Source organism: Mus pahari, chromosome 12 (assembly GCF_900095145.1).
Source record: "Mus pahari chromosome 12, PAHARI_EIJ_v1.1, whole genome shotgun sequence".
Classification (NCBI taxonomy): Eukaryota; Metazoa; Chordata; class Mammalia; order Rodentia; family Muridae; genus Mus; species Mus pahari.
In genome coordinates this window covers 18848605-18867144 of record NC_034601.1, presented here as the reverse complement: position 1 = coordinate 18867144, position 18540 = coordinate 18848605, and the positions used below count along the sequence as shown (strand labels likewise).

Below are 18540 nucleotides of genomic sequence, written 5' to 3'. Positions count from 1 at the left end.
AGGATGTGGAGGAAGAGGAACACTCCTCCATTGCAAGCTGGCACAACTACTCTGGAAATCAGTTTGGCTGTTCCTCAGAAAACTGGACATAGTACTCCCAGAGGATCCAGCAATACCACTCCTGAGCATATACCCAGAAGATGCTCCAACATGTAATAATACACATGTTTCACTATGTTCATAGTAGCCTTCTTTATAATAGCCAGAAGCTGGAAAGAACCCAGATGTCCCTCAACACAGGAATGTATACAGAAAATGTGGTACATTTACATAATGGAGTACTAATAAGCTATTAAAAACAATCAATTTATGGAATTCTTAGACAAATGGATGGATCTGCAGGATATCATCCTGAGTGAGGTAATCCAATCACAAAGGAGCATACATGATATGCACTCACTGATAAGTGGATATTAGCCCAGAAGCTTGGAATACCCAAGATACAATTTGCAAAACACATGAAACTCAAGAAGAAGGAAGGCCAAAGTGTGTATAATCCGTCCTTCTTAGAAGGGGGAGCAAAATATCCATGGAAGGAGTAACAGAGACAAAGTGTGAAGCAGAGACTGAAGGAGTGACCATCCAGAGACTGTTCCCCACCTGGGGACCCATCCCATAGACAACCACCAAAACCAGACACTATTGTAGAGGCCAACAAGAGCTTGCTGACAGGAGCCTGATACAGCTGTCTCCTAAGAGGCTCTGGCAGTGCCTGATGAATACAGAGGTGGGTGCTCACAGTCATCCATTGGAAGGAACACAGGGTCCCCAATGAAGGAGCTAGCAAAAGTCTCCAAGGAGCTGAAGGGGTTTGCAGCCCCATAGGAGGAACAACAATAGGAACTAACCAGTATCTCCAGAGCTCCCAGGGACTAAACCACCAGCCAAAGAAAACACATGGTGGGACTCATGGCTCTAGCTGCATATGTAGCAGAGAATGGCCTAGTCCGTCATCAATGGGAGGAGAAGCCCTTGGTCCTGTGAAGGTTCTATGCCCCAGTATAGGGGACTGTCAGGGTCAGGAAAAGGGAGTGGGTGGGTTGGTGAACAGGGGGAGGAGGGAAGGGATGGGAGGTTTTTGGAGGGAAAACTAGGAAAGGGGATAACATTTGAAGTGTAAATAAAGAAAATATCTCATTAAAAAAGATAAGAAAAAAAAGGATTGCTGGTGGGAATAGTAGATATATTAAAGCATTAAAATCATGCAAACCTGTTATGGACATTTCAGTAATGATCTTTACCTGGGTCCAAGGGGGTCTTTCTAAAGCAACCTGAAGATTGTAACCCCTTTTAGGGTCAAATGTCCCTTTAACAGGGTTCATCTAAGACCATTAGGAAACACAGACATTTACATTCTAATTCGTAACTGTAACAAGATTAAAGTTATGAAGTAGCAATGAAAATTATGTTATGGTTTAGCAGGGTCACTGCAACATGGAAGACTGTATTAAAGGGTCCCAGCATTGGGCAGGGTGAGAGTCACTGTATTAGAAGGTCAGTCTAGAAAGAAGACAGTTCAGACCCTCAAAAGGGTCCAGATTTCACAGGTAAGACTTCAATCACAACAGTAGCAGAGACATGGTTCATCGGTGGAGATATTTTATCATGAATGCCAGCCACTGCTAAGACCTGATGTGGAGGCCAACATGAAGATACAGGCCACCAGCCACAGAAAGTTCTTGACGTCTTCAGTATACACTCTGAAGAGATATTGGCTTTGTTGAGAACACTTAAGGATGCTCCTAACATTTCTAAACAGCTTTAAACTACATTTCAAATACTGCTGTGGGCCAGCGAGCATAGAGAACGGTGATATTAGCAACTGTTTTATGTCCAAAGCCAGTGAAAGTGAGAATCATGCAAACCTGTTAAGGCCATTTCAGTAACGCTCTTTACCTGGGTCCAAGGGGGTCTTTCTAAAGTCTTCACACGGTTGCTTCCCACAACAGTATTCGTGCGGACATTCTTTTAGTGGCATAATGGTTTACAGGCTGTGAAGAACTGTGGAATGTGTGAAGCATTACGTACGTACGTACGTCTCCTCGTGGGGTCCAGAAACATGGTAGTTATCGGTACCTCCTTCAACAGCTTGCCAGACGCTCCAAGGCAGAAACATAATTAACTATAACAAAGATGGACAGAGATAGACAACTTTAAGAGAAAACAAACTCAAGACGGTTCTGAAACTTCAAAGCAGGTATTTGTAGCTGGAGAGGCTGAGGAAGAAGGAGTCCATCAGGTCAACTGGGGGGAGGTGACAAACAACGAAGTGACTTAGGGAGGATTCCAGAGTGTACACTCTACAGTTGACCAGGCAGAGCTGAAAGGCTGCTGGGGGATATCCTGTTATCATCATACACAGAGAAAGGCACTCACGCTCAGGAGGTGACCCGTCTGTAAACCCTCAAAGCAGCACAGCGAGGACCAAAGACAAGACCTCATTGCAAGCCTCTGCTCCATCTTATTACAGGCTCGAGCATGACCTGACACCATTTATAATAGTAAATATGAAAGTACGCTTCAAATTTATTTGGGTGAACTGAGAGTGCAGGGGCCACATGCTTGTATATTGAAATCATATCGCAGAAATCAAGTAAAAGAACTTATCAGAAACACTAGACCAAGAAATTGGTTTAACTCCCTCCCCTAGGCCCCATAAAAAAAGTGGATGGTCACCACTGACAGTGGTGATGGCCCCATCAGCCTGTCATCTGACACCTGGTGTATGCCCCTAATACCAGCAGGCAGAAAACTCTGAACTGTCTCTGGGCATTCGGCTCTGCTTGATTCATAATATTGACACAGCCTACTCAACTGCTGTCTGTCTGTCTTCCTGTTTGCCCATCAAGACCTCCACCCATCACCCTGCCCCTCCCACCATGCCTGAGCCTAGGCCTGCACTTGTACCTTGTAGCTGGACTCACCTAGGCTTTGTTGCTATCAACCTGTGATCCACAGGCTGACTGCATAGCAGCAGCTTCTTTTCTGCAGGGGGCTTGGATCCCATAACTTATCAACACAGATTCTATTTACATGTCTTATCAACTCCTGCAACCTCTTGAAAAACTACTGTGGCTTCTTTAATTCTTTGTATCCAGTCTATAACCCACATAGATATCTATATCTACCTCTCTCGATAGATAGATAGATAGATAGATAGATAGATAGATAGATAGATAGATAGATNGCTAGGATTAACCCTTAGTCTGAAAGATAGATGAATGGATAGATAGATGATAGATAGATAGATAGATAGATAGATAGATAGATAGATAGATAGATAGATAGATAGATAGATAGATAGATAGATGATAGATAGATAGACAAGATAGATAGATAGATAGATAGATAGATAGATAGATAGATAGATAGATAGATAGATAGATAGATAGATAGGAGATTTATTATGTGATATGTCATATGAGAGTTATAGTAGTAATTACGATTGAAAATTTTTTAAATGCATTTGCCTAAGCCAAATTACCAAGGAAAGTGAAATTATCAGGCAAACTCAGTCTCTGAAACTGCCATTTTGTGAATTTATTGTTATTCAACAAACTCTGACATTGTGGGAAGTCATGAGCACTTTGTCTCTTTCTGATGTAGAGCTCCCTATATACTTATACAGTGGAACTTGAAAAAAATCTCATTCCAAGTATTTTTGGGAAAAGCTGTATGGGATCACAAGGTACCAGTTTCTTTTTGACACTAGTGTCCTGGGTCAGGCATTGTGGCTTATGCCTGATATTCTAGCCCTGGAGGATTTAAGGCAGTTTGAGTTCAAGACCAGTCTGAGCTTCTTTCAGCCTTGGTCTCTACAGTACAAATATTACTTACAGTTTATTATATGTAAGCTGTTATGCCTTTTCTAGTCCTCAAAACCACACAGAACCTTTTGCTTTTAGTAAAAATATCTTTTAAAAAACAAGAGTACGGGCTGGAGAGATGGCTCAGCGGTTAAAAGCACTGACTGCTCTTCCAAAGGTCCTGAGTTCAATTCCTAGCAACCACATGGTGGATCACAACCATCCATAAATAGATCTGGCGCCCTCTTCTGGAGTGTCTGAAGACAGCTACAGTGTACTTACATAAATAAATCTTTAAAAAAAAAAAAAAGAGTAAAGCAAGGATTTCTTTTTTTTTCTTTTTTCTTTTCAATTTTTATTAGGTATTTACTTCATTTACATTTCAAATGCTGTCCCCAAAGTCCCCTATACCCTCCCCCCCCACTCCCCTACCCACCCACTCCCCCTTCTTGGCCCTGGTGTTCCCCTGTACTGGGGCACATAAAGTTTGCAAGACCAAGGGACCTCTCTTCCCAATGATGGCTGACTAGACCATCTTTTGCTACCTATGCAGATAGAGACACGAGCTCTGGGGGTGCTGGTTAGCACATATTGTTGTTCCACCTACAGGGTTGCAGACCCCTTCAGCTCCTTGGGTACTTTCTCTAGCTCCTCTATTGGGGGCCCTGTGCTCCATCCGATAGCTGACTATGAGCATCCACTTCTATGTATAAAATTTGAAAATAAATTGCCTACCAGCAAACCCATATTAAAATAAATATTGAAGAGAGTGATTCAGACAAAGAAATACAATATCTAAGGAAATATGGGAAACACAGGAGCACAGGCACTTAAAATAGGAAGTATATAGTTAAATATCTAACATTGCCTTCATTATTTCTGTTTTGAAAAATATGAATGACTTCTTACTTAAATAAAACCATTGGGATGTGGGATTATAATGCATACTTGAGAGTTAATGACAACAGTAATATAGAGATACAGAACAAGAAAATGGAAATTACTAAAATTTTCTTATAATACATAGGAAGAAGCTATATAATGATAAGTTAAACAATAAAATGAACAGTGAAATAACAAATCAATTACAGCTATAGATAGAAAGAAATGGCAATGGATATGCTATTTCTAACTTAATTTAATCTAAATGTCAGGAAAAAGAAAAACCCGAACAGAGCAGACAAAGGATAGGACAGATAGAAAGAAGGGAATATTTCGACACATAAAATCTAGTCATGGTAATATTCATCTTGAAGGTAAATGTCTGGGTTGGCAAGTGAGAGAACAGGAAGCTCCTTGCTCATAACCCCACAATTCTAACAACTTGGTAACCATAAATAGGCAGTGTGTCTTAACCAAGACCATTGAAACCTACAGATGCAACTGCAAATTCAACAACAGCTACATGACTTAGTTTCACTCAACTGATATTTAGACTACCCCATAAGGCCAACACGGAGCCAAATGGAAAGGACCTTTAGTTGCTGATTCCAGTCTTCAAAGAAAAGAAGAGGTTTTAACTTTAGAAATGCACAGACACCAACTCAAGACTGGGGCTAGTAAGGAGCCAGACAAGCAAGATGCTACAAACAGCTGAAATAAGGGAAATGGTGCACAGCCAGAACTTAAATAAATAAAAAGGAAAGAAATCATAAAAAAGAACCATAGAAATCCTAGATGAAGAACATAACCACACAACTGAAAAAAAAAACAGAACAAAACCAATGAAGATGAGTCAGAAACCAGTCAGGAGAAAGAGCAGTAACATTTTTCTAATGTTTCAAACAACTTCAAGTGTAATTATGCAACTAGAGAAAATGAAAAATGAAAAGTGAAACATCATAACATATCTATAGGTTGACATTAAGTAAGCAGATACATGAATTATGGGAGGTTTTGGAAGATAGGAGAAGGAGAAAGGGGCACTGTGGTTATATTTTAAGTTTAGAAAATAAAGTGAAAAAAGAAAAATAGATAAAAAATTCTACGTTGTGTGAGAGATATGCACAGCCAGATTCTGAAAGCTTAAACATCTCTTTAAGGAAAGGGGGGGGGAGTCAAATAATGAAATCATGAGATACAGAACAAATTGTCAAAAGAGAGAAGAGGTCATCTCAAAACCAGAAAAAGAAAAGAGATCTATGAAAGAATCTTAGTTTATCAGCTAAAGCTTTAAGAGGCAATGGAATGATACTTTCAAAGTACTAAAAGCCAAATGGCAAAAACAAAAACACACTCCTCTCAAAAGCCAACCAAGAATTCTATACCCAGTAAAACTATCCTTTAGAAATGAATGAGAGACAGGGATAAAGACATAAAAGGCAGTCACAGACTAACAAAACATGGATGAGTTTATGACCGTTCCATGTGACTCACAAGAAATGCATCTAACCTGCAAGAGATGATAAATGGAATTCTTAGAGTTGCAGTGAAATGCAAGTAAGTAGCAATATGAAAACTGAAAATATGAAACTCACTGACAAAGTAAACTGGGACCAGCCAACAAAAGAAAAGAAAAGATTCGAATTTCATAACCTCTCAGACCTTGAAATCCTGAGACCCAAATCTCAGGTCATTATAGTTAAATAGCTAATGCTTCAAATGCTGACTCTCTGAAAGCCTGAAGCCTGAAAATGGCCATTCCCATGAGAAACAAAAGTGCTATGTAAAAGAAATAGAAAGTTGAGTTCTGGTGAACAACCAATGCTTTCTTCGGTTCTGGCAAATGATTCAATCATGTATTGTCTGTACCCCTTACATACTTAGTGTCACGCCCTTAGTCAGGGAGTAGTACACATTTGGCTCAAAGTCATTTGATAACTGGAGTTTCCTCCCATGTTACAAAGCAGCCTGAGTAGTGAGTATAATCTTGGTTAATGATTTGGCTGTTGAAAGAGACAGATTCTTACAGTAAACACTGAATATAACACAGACAAACTAGCATGCTTTAATTTCAAAATTGTTCCCACTATGTTTAAGTCAGATATACACAACATGCACCCCACCAGGGAAAATCATAAATCCTAGCCAATCGTTTCTGTTTTTTGAAAGAAAAGTGAAGAATCTTGGATGGCTATTTAAATATTTTGCAAACTTTGAATGAGAAAATGAATTTTGTCTGATTCCCTGGTTATAACGGCACACATGGAGTCAGATACACGCGCAAGGATTCTAAAGGTAAGTATCAATATGTTACCAATCGGGTTTGGGTTTTTTCCATTCAACCCAGTGCATTTGGTGGAAATTTTCAATGAGTGGATTGACCACATGATAGAGTAATGACAAAAATTTTAATGTCAAAATGCGTCATTTGTCTGCATTGACATTCCTTCCAGCTGATGAAAATCCAGGAGCTCTTAATGAATCCAAGCCACATTTACAAGAAGCCAGCAGAGTTACTGGCCAGTTTGAAAGTAATTATGTGCAGGGTAGGGCAAGAAGGCACTTGCGCAATGGAGTTGTTTGGTCACCAGTATTGTTTCCACAAAATCTGAGGTCTGTATGTGAGTAAATAGGGAAGGTTGTCTCCGAGTGTCCAATTCAACAAAAGGTGTCCCCAACAATGGAAAAAAATACGTAAGGGATGTACACATTGGTGGATATCAGTTCACAGAGAAATATCAAGTAGAGCAGCCTTGTAGAACGAGAGTGAATATGTTCTTCAAGGACAGCCGTGGCCTTAAAGAGCAGTCAACAGTAGGCGCACCATGATGTAGGACTACTAACTAGTGTCCATGGGTAGTGGGACCACCTCATCGAACTGCCCACAAGTTACAACTCTACTTTTCATTATACATTTCTTCTTAGTTTTTTATCTTACTTCATGGGGTTTTTTTTCTACTATTTTCAATGAGCAGCATTTCTTACAATTCCGTTTGCTGTGCATTTTACCCATCCATTTTTTTTTCTAATATGGAGACTATAAATTGTAAAGACTTTTAGAGAGTTCTAATTCATTTCATGCCCTTTTTTTGTGTGTGTGGGAAAGAGGGGATGATTTAACTCCATAAAAATACATTATCACAAAGTTGGCTTTGTGTGTAAGAATTCTGCATGTTTATAAAAACATTGATATCTCTTCAATAAACAAAGAAAGGCCCCTTTTGTTTATCTACATTTGTGAACCATAAAAATTTCTGGCGATCACATCTTGTCTGAGTTCACATTTGGTAGTGAACAACCATGAATTTATTTCGGGGGCTGAGCTGCCTTTTATTGGTTCCAGGCAATTTTGTGAAAGGAGGAGATAATTTTGTACAAGTGCCAACAAGCCGAGTGAAATTGTGTGGGCTCATTCACATGTCCAAAATGTGGTTGATATTCCAAACATTACCCAAAAGAACCTCCTGCCAAAACCAAGAGATACTCCAGAGATGTTGCAGACCACAACACAATGCTACACGGAGACGGGAGGAGCTGCAGTTCTGAGACACTACAGAGTTGGTAGAGAACACAGAAAACCCCCATTTCTGGACTGAGGCCCTAACTGGTTCCAACAGTCTTGAAGGTTGCAGATGATCATCCATTACTATTGTCAGTACAAAGACATCTTGCCCCAACCTCCAGCTCCTTTAGTCTTCAATGTTGTAAATCTCTACTGTGTTCCTTGATCTGAGGAAGGGTTTGAATGGGACTCATTTGCTATTTCTGCTGTATTTACTGTCTAAGTATGCATCAGGGTGTGGGAACAGGACCGAGGATGGAGGATGAAAAGCAACTTAATCATCATGCGATTCTTGGAAAATCAGACTCTGGAGACCAGCATCAGGGTACAGATTTAAGTTTATTGTCCAGCACATAAGCGCATATACAGTGTTTGAGCCAACCCTAAGCATCTTAATCCTCCACCAATCATATCTCACCACACCAACACAGTGCCCCCAATAAAAGCCCTGCCTGATAAGGTAACTCAGAAGGGTAGGAACAGGGGAGCAAAGCTTTGTCACCTATTTAGACTTCCGTGAAGATGGGGGAAGCAGCCACCACCCTGACCTCTGTTCCTTTATGCTGACTCACCCATGTTCCGGGAGCTATCTTAGATCTAATGCAGATCAGGACTCTTTGAGGAGTCACAGGAACCTGGGCACCTTGCTCTCCATCCCACCTTTTCCTTCATCAGGTTGACTTCCATATCCCCCACACCAGGGAGAAAACAAAAGGTTTATAGTCTAAGATCAGACATCATTCTGTTCTTTAGAATGCTTGAGATGTGTGTTGACTGGCTTTGTGATCAAGAATCACTGTTTTCAACACATCTCCTGATTTAGGTTATCCATTCGGACATTGTAGAAGACTGCACATACAACCTGGTGAGCATAGTTACCAGCTGTAGTGATCTGTGTTCACACATTTTACTTCTGAGCTGTTTTCTCCCCCATGGCTGTGGTTTCACTGTTGGTAAGCATTATGCTTTGATAGTTTCATAGGAGTGCTTGAGCAAGGTGCTTATAACACTACATCTTTCCTTACTTCCTATTTCAATAAGGTTTTGTGTGTTTCTCAAATCTTCTTTTAAAGCGTGAATCTCTCTTAGCAAATTTTAAGTCAGACTTGGAGAATTTTGAACTTCGGGGATTCCAATATTCAGGATTATTGTATTCAGAACTGCATATTTTGGAATTATGGCCCAACCTCAAAGAGAAATATAAAATCAAGTTGAAATAAGATACTCGACAAGTTATAATCATTTGATTTCAGACCTTAAACACTATGATGACATAAAATAATATCCACACAGTAGCATAAAAATATATAGAAAGAATAGACTGAAGTACAATACTAGGTAATTTCACTGCCTCCTTTCCAACGATGGGTAGATCATACAGACAGAAGAAGAAATAATAAAAGAGTGACCTAAATAATGTCATCATCCAAATAGGCCAGACAGACTAATATTTCACAAAGGAACAAAATATGCATTTTACTCAAGTGAATCTGTTGTATTCTCCATGATACTATACAACTTAAAGAAGACCAAGTTTTTAAAGGGCATTGAGATTGAAGCAATGACTCAGCAGTAAAGATCACTTACTGCTTTGTGGAGAACTGGAGTTCCATCCCAGAATCCACATCAGGAAGCTCATGACTACATGTAGCTCCAGCCTCAGTAGATCTGATGGCTTCTTCTGCCTTCCAATGGCACCTACACACAAGTACATACAGAGCCCATTATGCACATACATACATACATACATACATACATACATACATACATACACACATACACACAGAAATAAAAATAAGAGAAATATTTTTAAAAGAAAAAAAGACATTAGATTAGGCATTTTCAAACACAATAGTATGAAATTGTAAATCAATAACAGAAGTAACTTAAAAATTCAAAAGCATATGGAAATTAAACAATGAAAAATTCAGTAAGTTAAGGAAGGAAAAGAGCAAAGGGGAAATTTTTTAAAAGCCTTTAAAAAGTAAAAATGAAATCAAAGCAAACCCAAAGTTATGAAAACCAACAGAGACAATCATAAGATAAAATTTTGAAGCAATAAATGTTCACATTCAAATAAATACTGGGTATAGTCACACCTACTTGTCCCTGGAGCTCTCAAGAAACGTAAGGAGGGGGCTCAAAAGTCGGAAGCCAATCTTTTCTGAATAGGGAGACTCTATCACAAGCAAAACAAAAACAACAACAAACAAAACAAACAAACAAAAACCCAGAACCAAACAAATAGTAAAGTGAATGAATCACAAGCAATTTAATAATAGACTTCAAGGAACCAAACTAGAACAACAATGACAATGATATGCTAATTTCAATGTTATCAGAAGGAAAGAAATAAAAAATACTAAAGAAGAATAATTGAAATAGGCCATTCAACAACAACAAAAATACCCACCTAAGAATTATCTTTCTAAAAAAACAAGTGAACAAATAATAAATATGCATCCAGGGGCAAAAACCTTTAAATAAATAAAAGTATGGATAACAGGACACTTCTGATATTGTAAAACCAGAAGGATCATAAGACACTGCTATGAAAAATTTACACCATCAATTAAACAACATAAAATAAATAGGTAAACAATCTACCAAGAATAAATGTCAAGAAATGGAAACTTTGAACATGTATCAGTAATACATAAAGAACTAATTAAAAACTACCCAACAAATAAAAACCAAAGCCAGAGGTTCATGACTGAAACACTTCTCAAACTCTTCTTTAAAAGTTGAAAAGAAGGGAAAACATCTAGGCTCATTTTGTTGGGCCAGCGTTACTTATGATCAAAGCCAGACAATGACACTATAAAAAAAAATTATATGCTCAATATTAATAATAGATATGGGGATCAACTCAACAGGACACAAACTAAATTCTACCATTTTTAAAGAGATCATTCAACATGACAAAGTGGAATATATCTTTGGAATGAATGAATGGTGTAGTTTGAATGTGAAATGTACCCATAGGCTCAGGTAATTTGAACATTTGGTTGCCAGCTCTTGGTGCTGTTTGGAAGGCTGATAAACAATGAGAGATGAAGCTTCATAGCAAAAAAAGTGTGGTGGTGCATTTTAAGGTTTTATAGCCAGGCTCTCTTCCTGTTTGTTCTTTGTTTCCTGGCTGCAGATAAAATGACAAGCCACCTCAAACTCCTATGGCTATACCTTTCTTGCTTCAATGGCTGTAACCCTCAAGTTGTAGGCCAAGGTAAACTCGTCATCTTTTAAAGAAATCTTGTAAGTACTTCTTATAAGGTCACAGCAACAAGAAAAGTAACTTATGCAGAAGTTGGTGTCAGGAGTGGGGTTGCAGCCGTGGTAAACCTGATCATATGGTTCTTTGGCCTTTGAAAATGGTTTGGGAGAAGTCAAAAGATCTGGGAGAAGTCAGGAAGTTCTTAGAGCTGCAGGCTAGGGGAGCTCTAGAATGTTATAAAGTTCCATTCTGATAGGCGTTCAGGAGATGCAAATTCTGAAACATGACAGAGGGGTTCTGACTCCTAAGGCTTCAGAGAAGACTGTGTTTAATGGGGAACTGGGCTAGAGCTCATTCATGCTACATTGTGTCAAAGAATCTGGGTTTATCCTGGCCATGTTCTGAGAACTTGAGGCTGGATTCAAAAGTCACAACTTTATTTGTTCAATAATAGTCAGTGATGTAGTTATTGCTTGCCACTCTTCTCCAGGTGTACAGTGAAAAATAGCAACGGGTACAACAGAAAATACATAAAACATGCAACTTTATGAAGAGAAGAGCAAGAACAAATTAAGTTACAGACAAGGCAGGTGTTGAGAAACATACTGCTCTGGCCCAGAACAATAAGGTAAGTTCTCTGAGGCCAAGACCACATCCATCATAGCTTCCATATTTGAAAGAAGAGAACTTGAGGGTGAACCATCAGGGTTAGAGGTAGACCCCCTTACCTACGTGTGGCAATGTCACAAGCTCGCTCCACTACAGAGCACCACCTTCCATCTCCCTCATGAAACCATGAATCAATTGTTATCTGTCAGATAGTCTTCTAGGAAATATATATGTTAATTTGTTGAGTCTATGCATTCCATGCATCAAATTAAATTATATTGTATATCATAAATATATAAAATTTTGTACTGTAGTGCAGTAATTGAAAGTGTCTAATCTTTTTCATGACAATGGCCATTCTGACTGAGATGACATAGAATGGACCCCAATGACATTTTAATATGAATTCCCTTGATGGCTAAGGATGCTGAATATTTTTCTACTTGTTCTTTGGCTGTTTGTGAACTGTCTGTTCATTTTATTGGTTACTTGGGCTGTTTGACTTTAAAGCATTTAGGGTTTTTAGTTCTTCATGTAGTCTAGGGATTAACCTTCTGTCAGACAAGTAGCTGGCAAAGATTTCCTCCTGTTCTCTTTGTTGTCCCCTTACATTATGTCCTTTGTTGTGTAGATACCTACTAATTTCACAAAATAATGTGTCAGTTCTTGATTTTATTTTCTGAGCTGCTAGAGGACTTTTTTTTTTTTTTTTTTTTTTTTTTTTTTTTTTTTTTTGAGACAGGGTTTCTCTGTGTAGCCCGAACTCAGAAATCCACCTGCCTCTGCCTCCCAAGTGCTGGGATTAAAGTCGTGCACCACCACGCCCAGCTGAGGACTGTTTAGAAAGTCTTTCCCTGTATCTATATCGTGACACACCTTCCCCATGCTTTTCTCTAACAAAATCAGAATTCCAGGTCTTGCATGAAGCTTTCTGTTTTACATTTTTCAATTGATTTATGTACAGTATGAGAGACGGGAATCTAGTTCCATTCTTCTCCATGAGGGTACCTAGTATTTCTGGGACTACCTACCTGTTGAAAAATGTTTATTTTTAACATATGTGTAAGCAAACAATGTCTATTAGATGTGAAAGACCCTAAGTACTTTGTCAGAAAACCCTTAACACTGATAAAGACAACAAAGTAGGAGGATCAAAAACAAAATAAAAGTCAGCACCCTTCCTATATGTGCTGAGAAAGGAATCGGGAAAATAATCTCACATAATAAAGCTTTATGTGGTATGCATTAAAAATGGTATAATCGTGCCAGGCGGGGTTTCACAATTTCAGATTCAGCAACCACACTGGGATGAATCTGAGTGTCCCTGGATGAAGCATGGGCATTCTTTTAATTTCCCACAGTTGTGACGACCAGGGAGGTCTGAAGGTAATGGTATTGGGCATTGTCCTGGTCAAGGCGCTGAGGGACCTAACGTTTAGGTTTTTGGGGTTTTGTTTTGTTTCGTTTTTTGTTTTTTGTTTTGCTTTGGTTTTTGACTCAGGTGTCATTGTGCAGCCTAGCCTCGCCTAGCCTTGAGATTGCTGTCTTCTTGCCCCTCCTTTGAGACCAGGGACTGTAGTTGTGCTCCACCATATCTGTAATTCTAAATCACCTCAAGCTCTTTATTTATTTCTTAGATATTCAAGAGGAAGCCTGAGTTTCAGACTTTGACCCCCCCCCCCGCCCTGCCAAAGAACAACCCACTGACCAAATTCTTCACATTTTCTGACACATTCGTAGCGTTCCAGAAACTTTCACTCAGACGCTACAAAATAAATACTTTGGTAGAAAATGTAAACCCCGGTGTTCCAGGGTAGGAAAACCATAGGACTCATTCTCAGAGACGCTGCCTTTCTGATGGGCTTCCTGACTGTGATGTGCAGGCTAGGGCTCTGAGCTCACCCCTGTTGTCCCCATTTCTTTGCTTAGAACTAAGAACTATTGGTTCCTTGTGTGCATTTTAAGCTACTTTTTGTCAAAGTTTTAAAGAGACTAATTGAATCTTTCCAAACATAATTTTTCTTAATATCCGTGATAGGATTCTGAATAATGAATGACGACAGTGTCAGAACCACAGAGAAAGCTAGTGACACCACTGTGGGGTTCCTCTGGCCTCCTACCTCAGTGCAGGCAAGCAGCCTCTCATCTGTGCATCTTCTCAAGCCCCCATCATGTTCTGTGTGCTCACACTCAATGAACTGATACCTCCCTAAGAAAGTAGGTGACTTGCCTGAAGCTGCAACTACTGGGACTACAGTCCAGTGCTCCAAACCCCAGAGTAACAGGGCCATCCTCCCACACCTGGATATGATGGGGACACCTCAGGGGGTCTTCATCAAAACCACAGTGCAAGCCAGTGGGCAGCTGCAGGAATTACACCCAGAGCCTCCCCTGCACCTCTGTGACTGTGTGCATCCCAGCAGCTCCAACTGAGCCTTGGCTGACGCCTGAGGACGCCATATACCAGATCTGCTGCGAACTGCTAGAATGTTCGCTCAGAATACCCTTCGAGTGTCTCCCATTGATCATTGGCAGTCTTTAAAAGGCGAGGGTAAGAAGCTATTTCTGGAGGTCTAATTGCTCTCCGTGACACTTTACAAGGGGCAGCTTATGGCTTTCCCTCTCAAACTCTTCCCTCTGTGCCCAGATCTAGAGTGAATGCCTTTCCTAAACATATGCTAACTCCAGAGAGGGTGGGCTCAGCTGCAGGGAGAATTGCCTGAGTCCTTCCCCAGGCAAGGCCACTGTGCACTGTGTGCGTCTTGCCAAGTTCTTTCTCCTTTGGTTTGAAAACCCTTGTGTATTCCAAAAGAAATGCAGCCCATGTGTTTCTGATTCATTTACACTTAAATCATTAAAATGTTGTTTTGTGAGAGTTATTTGATGTCTAAAGAGCCTGCCAGTCTGCTCAATGGAGATTTTACAGAGTTTTCTTTCTTGTCCTGCCTGAGACAGAGAACATTTCTCTCGGGCAGTGCCTGAGTTCAAACCTCCCTCCTCATCACACACACTTACACTACGTTACCAGCCAGAGCCTCATAATCATGCCAATCACACTAGGCTGGCACTAAGGAGAGCTAAGATGGAGAACGTGGAGAAAAGACAAGAAGGAGTTACAGTAAATGTCAAATCTTTGGTCCCCCAAAATACATCAAGGAGAGCTATCTCAGGGTGGAGAATGTGTTTGGCACCTTGATTCAAGGTGGCAGGTGGCCTTCTGCATGACTGAAAAGCAGCTCACCCTCAAATTCTCACTTATGCCTCCTTACAGTTTCCATTCAGTGAACAAAGTGATGGGATCAGAAACAGTTAGTGCTGTACACAGCCAGGTTGGTCAGAAAACACAGATCACAGCTAAAGTCTGGATCGGCATCTAAAGCGCTTGAAATGGTCCAGGACTCAGTTTCTCTGTAAGTGGATATATGTGGTTTGCAAACGCCACATGCTCTGTGATACATTATCGAGATGTGATGTCATGGAGCCCATGAGAGATAGACTTCTTCCTCCCTTCCTAGGTGTATGACCAGTTCCTCTGGGCACGTTCTTTATTGGAAAACGGAGTTATAACGCCACCACTGACCTGGACAAGGTGCTGGAAGGCACGAGTGGGACCAGGGTTAGCACCCAGTGGCCGCTCCAACAGCTGGCTTGAGGTAGCAATGGCTCCAGAAGGGGTAGTGGGATTCTGGATGCCTTGGCCAGTTCCATAATCTTGTCAAGACATCATTTTCCCCACCTGGAAAAGATCCATCAGAGAGAACCCTCAGAAGTTTGTGGAAGTGATTTAGATAGCGTTTGTGCCTGGCACTGAGATGATGCCGGTGAGCTGCCCACACACACACACACACACTCTCTTCAGTGCTGGTTGGCACTTTTGTGTGTTGGGGTTATTACTGTGGAGGGGCCTCTGTCATGGAGAGAAGTCGGAGTGCAGAGGTTATACTGTGGTGGAGTTACAGTAGGGGTTAGTTGTGGGGAGCGTTACATGTGGTGCTGTCTTTATGAATAAGAGGGCTCTCTTATTACTCAGCTCAGCAGAAATCTGCTCTGCCGTTTCTCCCTGGGGCCTGGGGCACTGACGGCACACAGGCACAGGTCTTTCTAGGTGCATGGGGCACCTGGCTCTCTGCCTTTGCTGAAGCCTTTTTTCCCAACTGGGTAAATGAGATCTCTTCATGCTTGCAGTTCAACAGTGCCACACAGCAGCCTTTCAAGTGGGGAGAGTAAGTCCACAAGTGCAGAAACTGGTGCTCCCTCACCAGCAGGGCCGGCCACGAGGTTTTCAGAAGGAAAAAAACAAAACAAAACAAAACAAAAAAAACTGCGAATGAGTGTCCACAGACAGGCTTGGACTTGGGATCTGCATTCATTTTTATAATCTCCTAGAATTGCCTTTTTAGTTGGCTGTTTCTGTTTAATTGTTCTTTCGCTGGGGTCCTGAAGTAGAACAATTACAGCCATCAGGCAGGGGAGGCTGAAGAGAAATTACTCTCTCTCTCTCTCTCTCTCTCTCTCTCACACACACACACACACACACACACCTCTAAGTCTCTCAGATTTTTTTTTCTCAAGGGCTGCAGTCCCTCCCTAAGAGGGGACTGGCTAGCAGATCTTCCAAGGAAACAGTCTGTCAGGTCCCTCGGAGTATACATAAGCTCAGAGAGAGGAGAGAGGGAAAGCCAGAGGGAGAGGGGGAGAGGGGATCTGTTGCAGGCAGGAGAAGGCGTGACCTGAATGGAGAATGCCAGCCAATTCCAGAGACACACAGGGACCTCAGAACAAAGATAAGGCATCGCTGACACCACACCGGGGACTGGGAAGAGCTCCCAGACAAGTGGGGGAGAAGGAACCAAAGCCGGGAGCACACAAGGAAGGAAAATGAGGTGAGTGCCCGGTCAGGGGACCAAGTGGAGAGCAGCCCGCTGGGTCTGACCTTGTCTCTAGGCAGACTCACCTGCTTATCCTCTGGGCGGCTGGGGATGGGGGATTCTCATTAATCCTGGGGGTCCTGTCCCTGGGGCACCTTCCCAGAGACTCCGGAGACTCGCAACTTGAAACCAGATAGTTTGTGCAAAGCCTGCTCCTGGCGTGGCGGAGGCTCAGATTTCTCTCTCCGCCAGCACAGGGTGCTGCCTACTGGCCAATACGATCCTCCTCCTCCTGCCCACAGGGCTGATTCTTCCTTTGGCTACTCGGCAAAGGCAAAGAGCAGTGATTTCTTTCTCCCAACACTTTGAGAGTTAGATAATGTGTTTGTGTGTTTATATATTTTTTTCTGACCAGAAAAGGCAACAGTTCCCCCACAGCATCGCTTGTGGTTCCTTGAGCCTTCAGAAGTTTGCCAGTTAAACCTCAATTTAGAAAACTAGAAACCTGTCCCCATTTTACAGTTCCCTATAAATTCTGCATTTCTCACTGAAATCAGAGGCAGCTGGTGACATGAATCAGGCTAGGAAATGCACCAAATGGCTCTTAAAGAGACACCACAGTTTTTTTTTTAAGGAGCATGTGGGATTCTGAAACCTACCACTTTAAATTCTAATGGGCTCGAAGCTCTTCAACCTTTCCTGTTTCTTGTGTCACTTCGTGTTCCTCACCAGGCATTTCTTATAAGCTTTACCAGAGTCTGAAACCCCAAATATCCTAATTATTGTTATCACTTGTAAGTGTCAAAAGGAGCAAGGTAACACACTCTGGAGATGTGTTAAGTCCCTACACACCTATTTTCCACGATGTGTTAAGTCCCTACACACCTATTTTCCACGATGTGTTAAGTCCCTACACACCTATTTTCCATTCGTTTTCCTTTAAATCAGGAAAGTTTCTATTTGTTTCTTTTCTTCGGTCACCTGGTAACTTTGCTCAGCCTAGGGCCAATAACGGGGCTTCCATCTGTGTAACTTTGATTTGCATATGCCTAGGAGAAAGAGCTAAGTCTCTAAAAGTTCATTCCCTCATTCTGATCTTGTAAAGTTGTCTTTCGGTTTTGTTCATTTTTCCTTTCTTCTGATACAATGCCTTTTCTCCCCTTCTTCTGTGGAATGATAATCTGCCTTACCTGTGCCTCAGCCATCCCGAAGCACACCTTTGTATATGCTTAACCCTCAATTAAGGACAACCCTCCCAGGTATTTCCCTGGGCACACTCACCATTGTGTCCTCATTTCTGATCTCTACCCCTCAGATATGGCATCTCTTCCTTTGTTCTCATCTGTGGCCATATTTCCTGTCATCTTTGGCATGGCTACTGATTTAAATGTCCACTTCCTCTTCCAAAGGGATGTAATCAATGTCTTCATCTTTGTTGAAGGTCTACATGGTCATGTGACCAGCACCTAACACCATGTCCGTTTCCTAGTAGAAATTCAGTAGCTATGACGGAGTCTAATTCAATTACTGAATATCAGAAAGAAGTTCTAGGAAGGTGTCCTGCTGACTGTCTCTAAGGGGTCTGGACTCACAGGCACG

The 18540-nt window shown here is 41.1% G+C and overlaps 1 protein-coding gene and 1 long non-coding RNA gene across 5 annotated transcripts in view; one reads left to right on the top strand and one right to left on the bottom strand.

Moving 5' to 3' along the window:
* Window positions 1-1895: 1895 nt before the first annotated feature.
* LOC115065086 lies at window positions 1896-17197 on the bottom strand. 2 transcript variants are annotated; one of them, XR_003844889.1, is made up of 4 exons: window positions 17028-17197; window positions 15654-15809; window positions 9838-9948; window positions 1896-2122 (listed from the first exon to the last, which is right to left on the bottom strand). It is a non-coding gene; the product is annotated as an uncharacterized LOC115065086 (long non-coding RNA). The 2 variants fall into 2 exon arrangements; XR_003844890.1 differs by lacking the exon at window positions 1896-2122 and adding an exon at window positions 8583-9437.
* Window positions 16696-18540, top strand: part of Masp1 (mannan binding lectin serine peptidase 1) — a 72294-nt gene continuing 70449 nt past the window's right edge. Inside the window, exon 1 of one of the 3 annotated variants that reach the window (XM_021209130.2) lies at window positions 16696-16956. In XM_021209130.2, coding sequence (XP_021064789.1) covers window positions 16952-16956 — 5 coding nt within the window. In that variant the 5' untranslated portion in view covers window positions 16696-16951. The remainder of the gene's footprint in view (window positions 16957-18540) is intronic. The other 2 variants (XM_029544541.1, XM_029544542.1) reach the window with 2 other exon arrangements.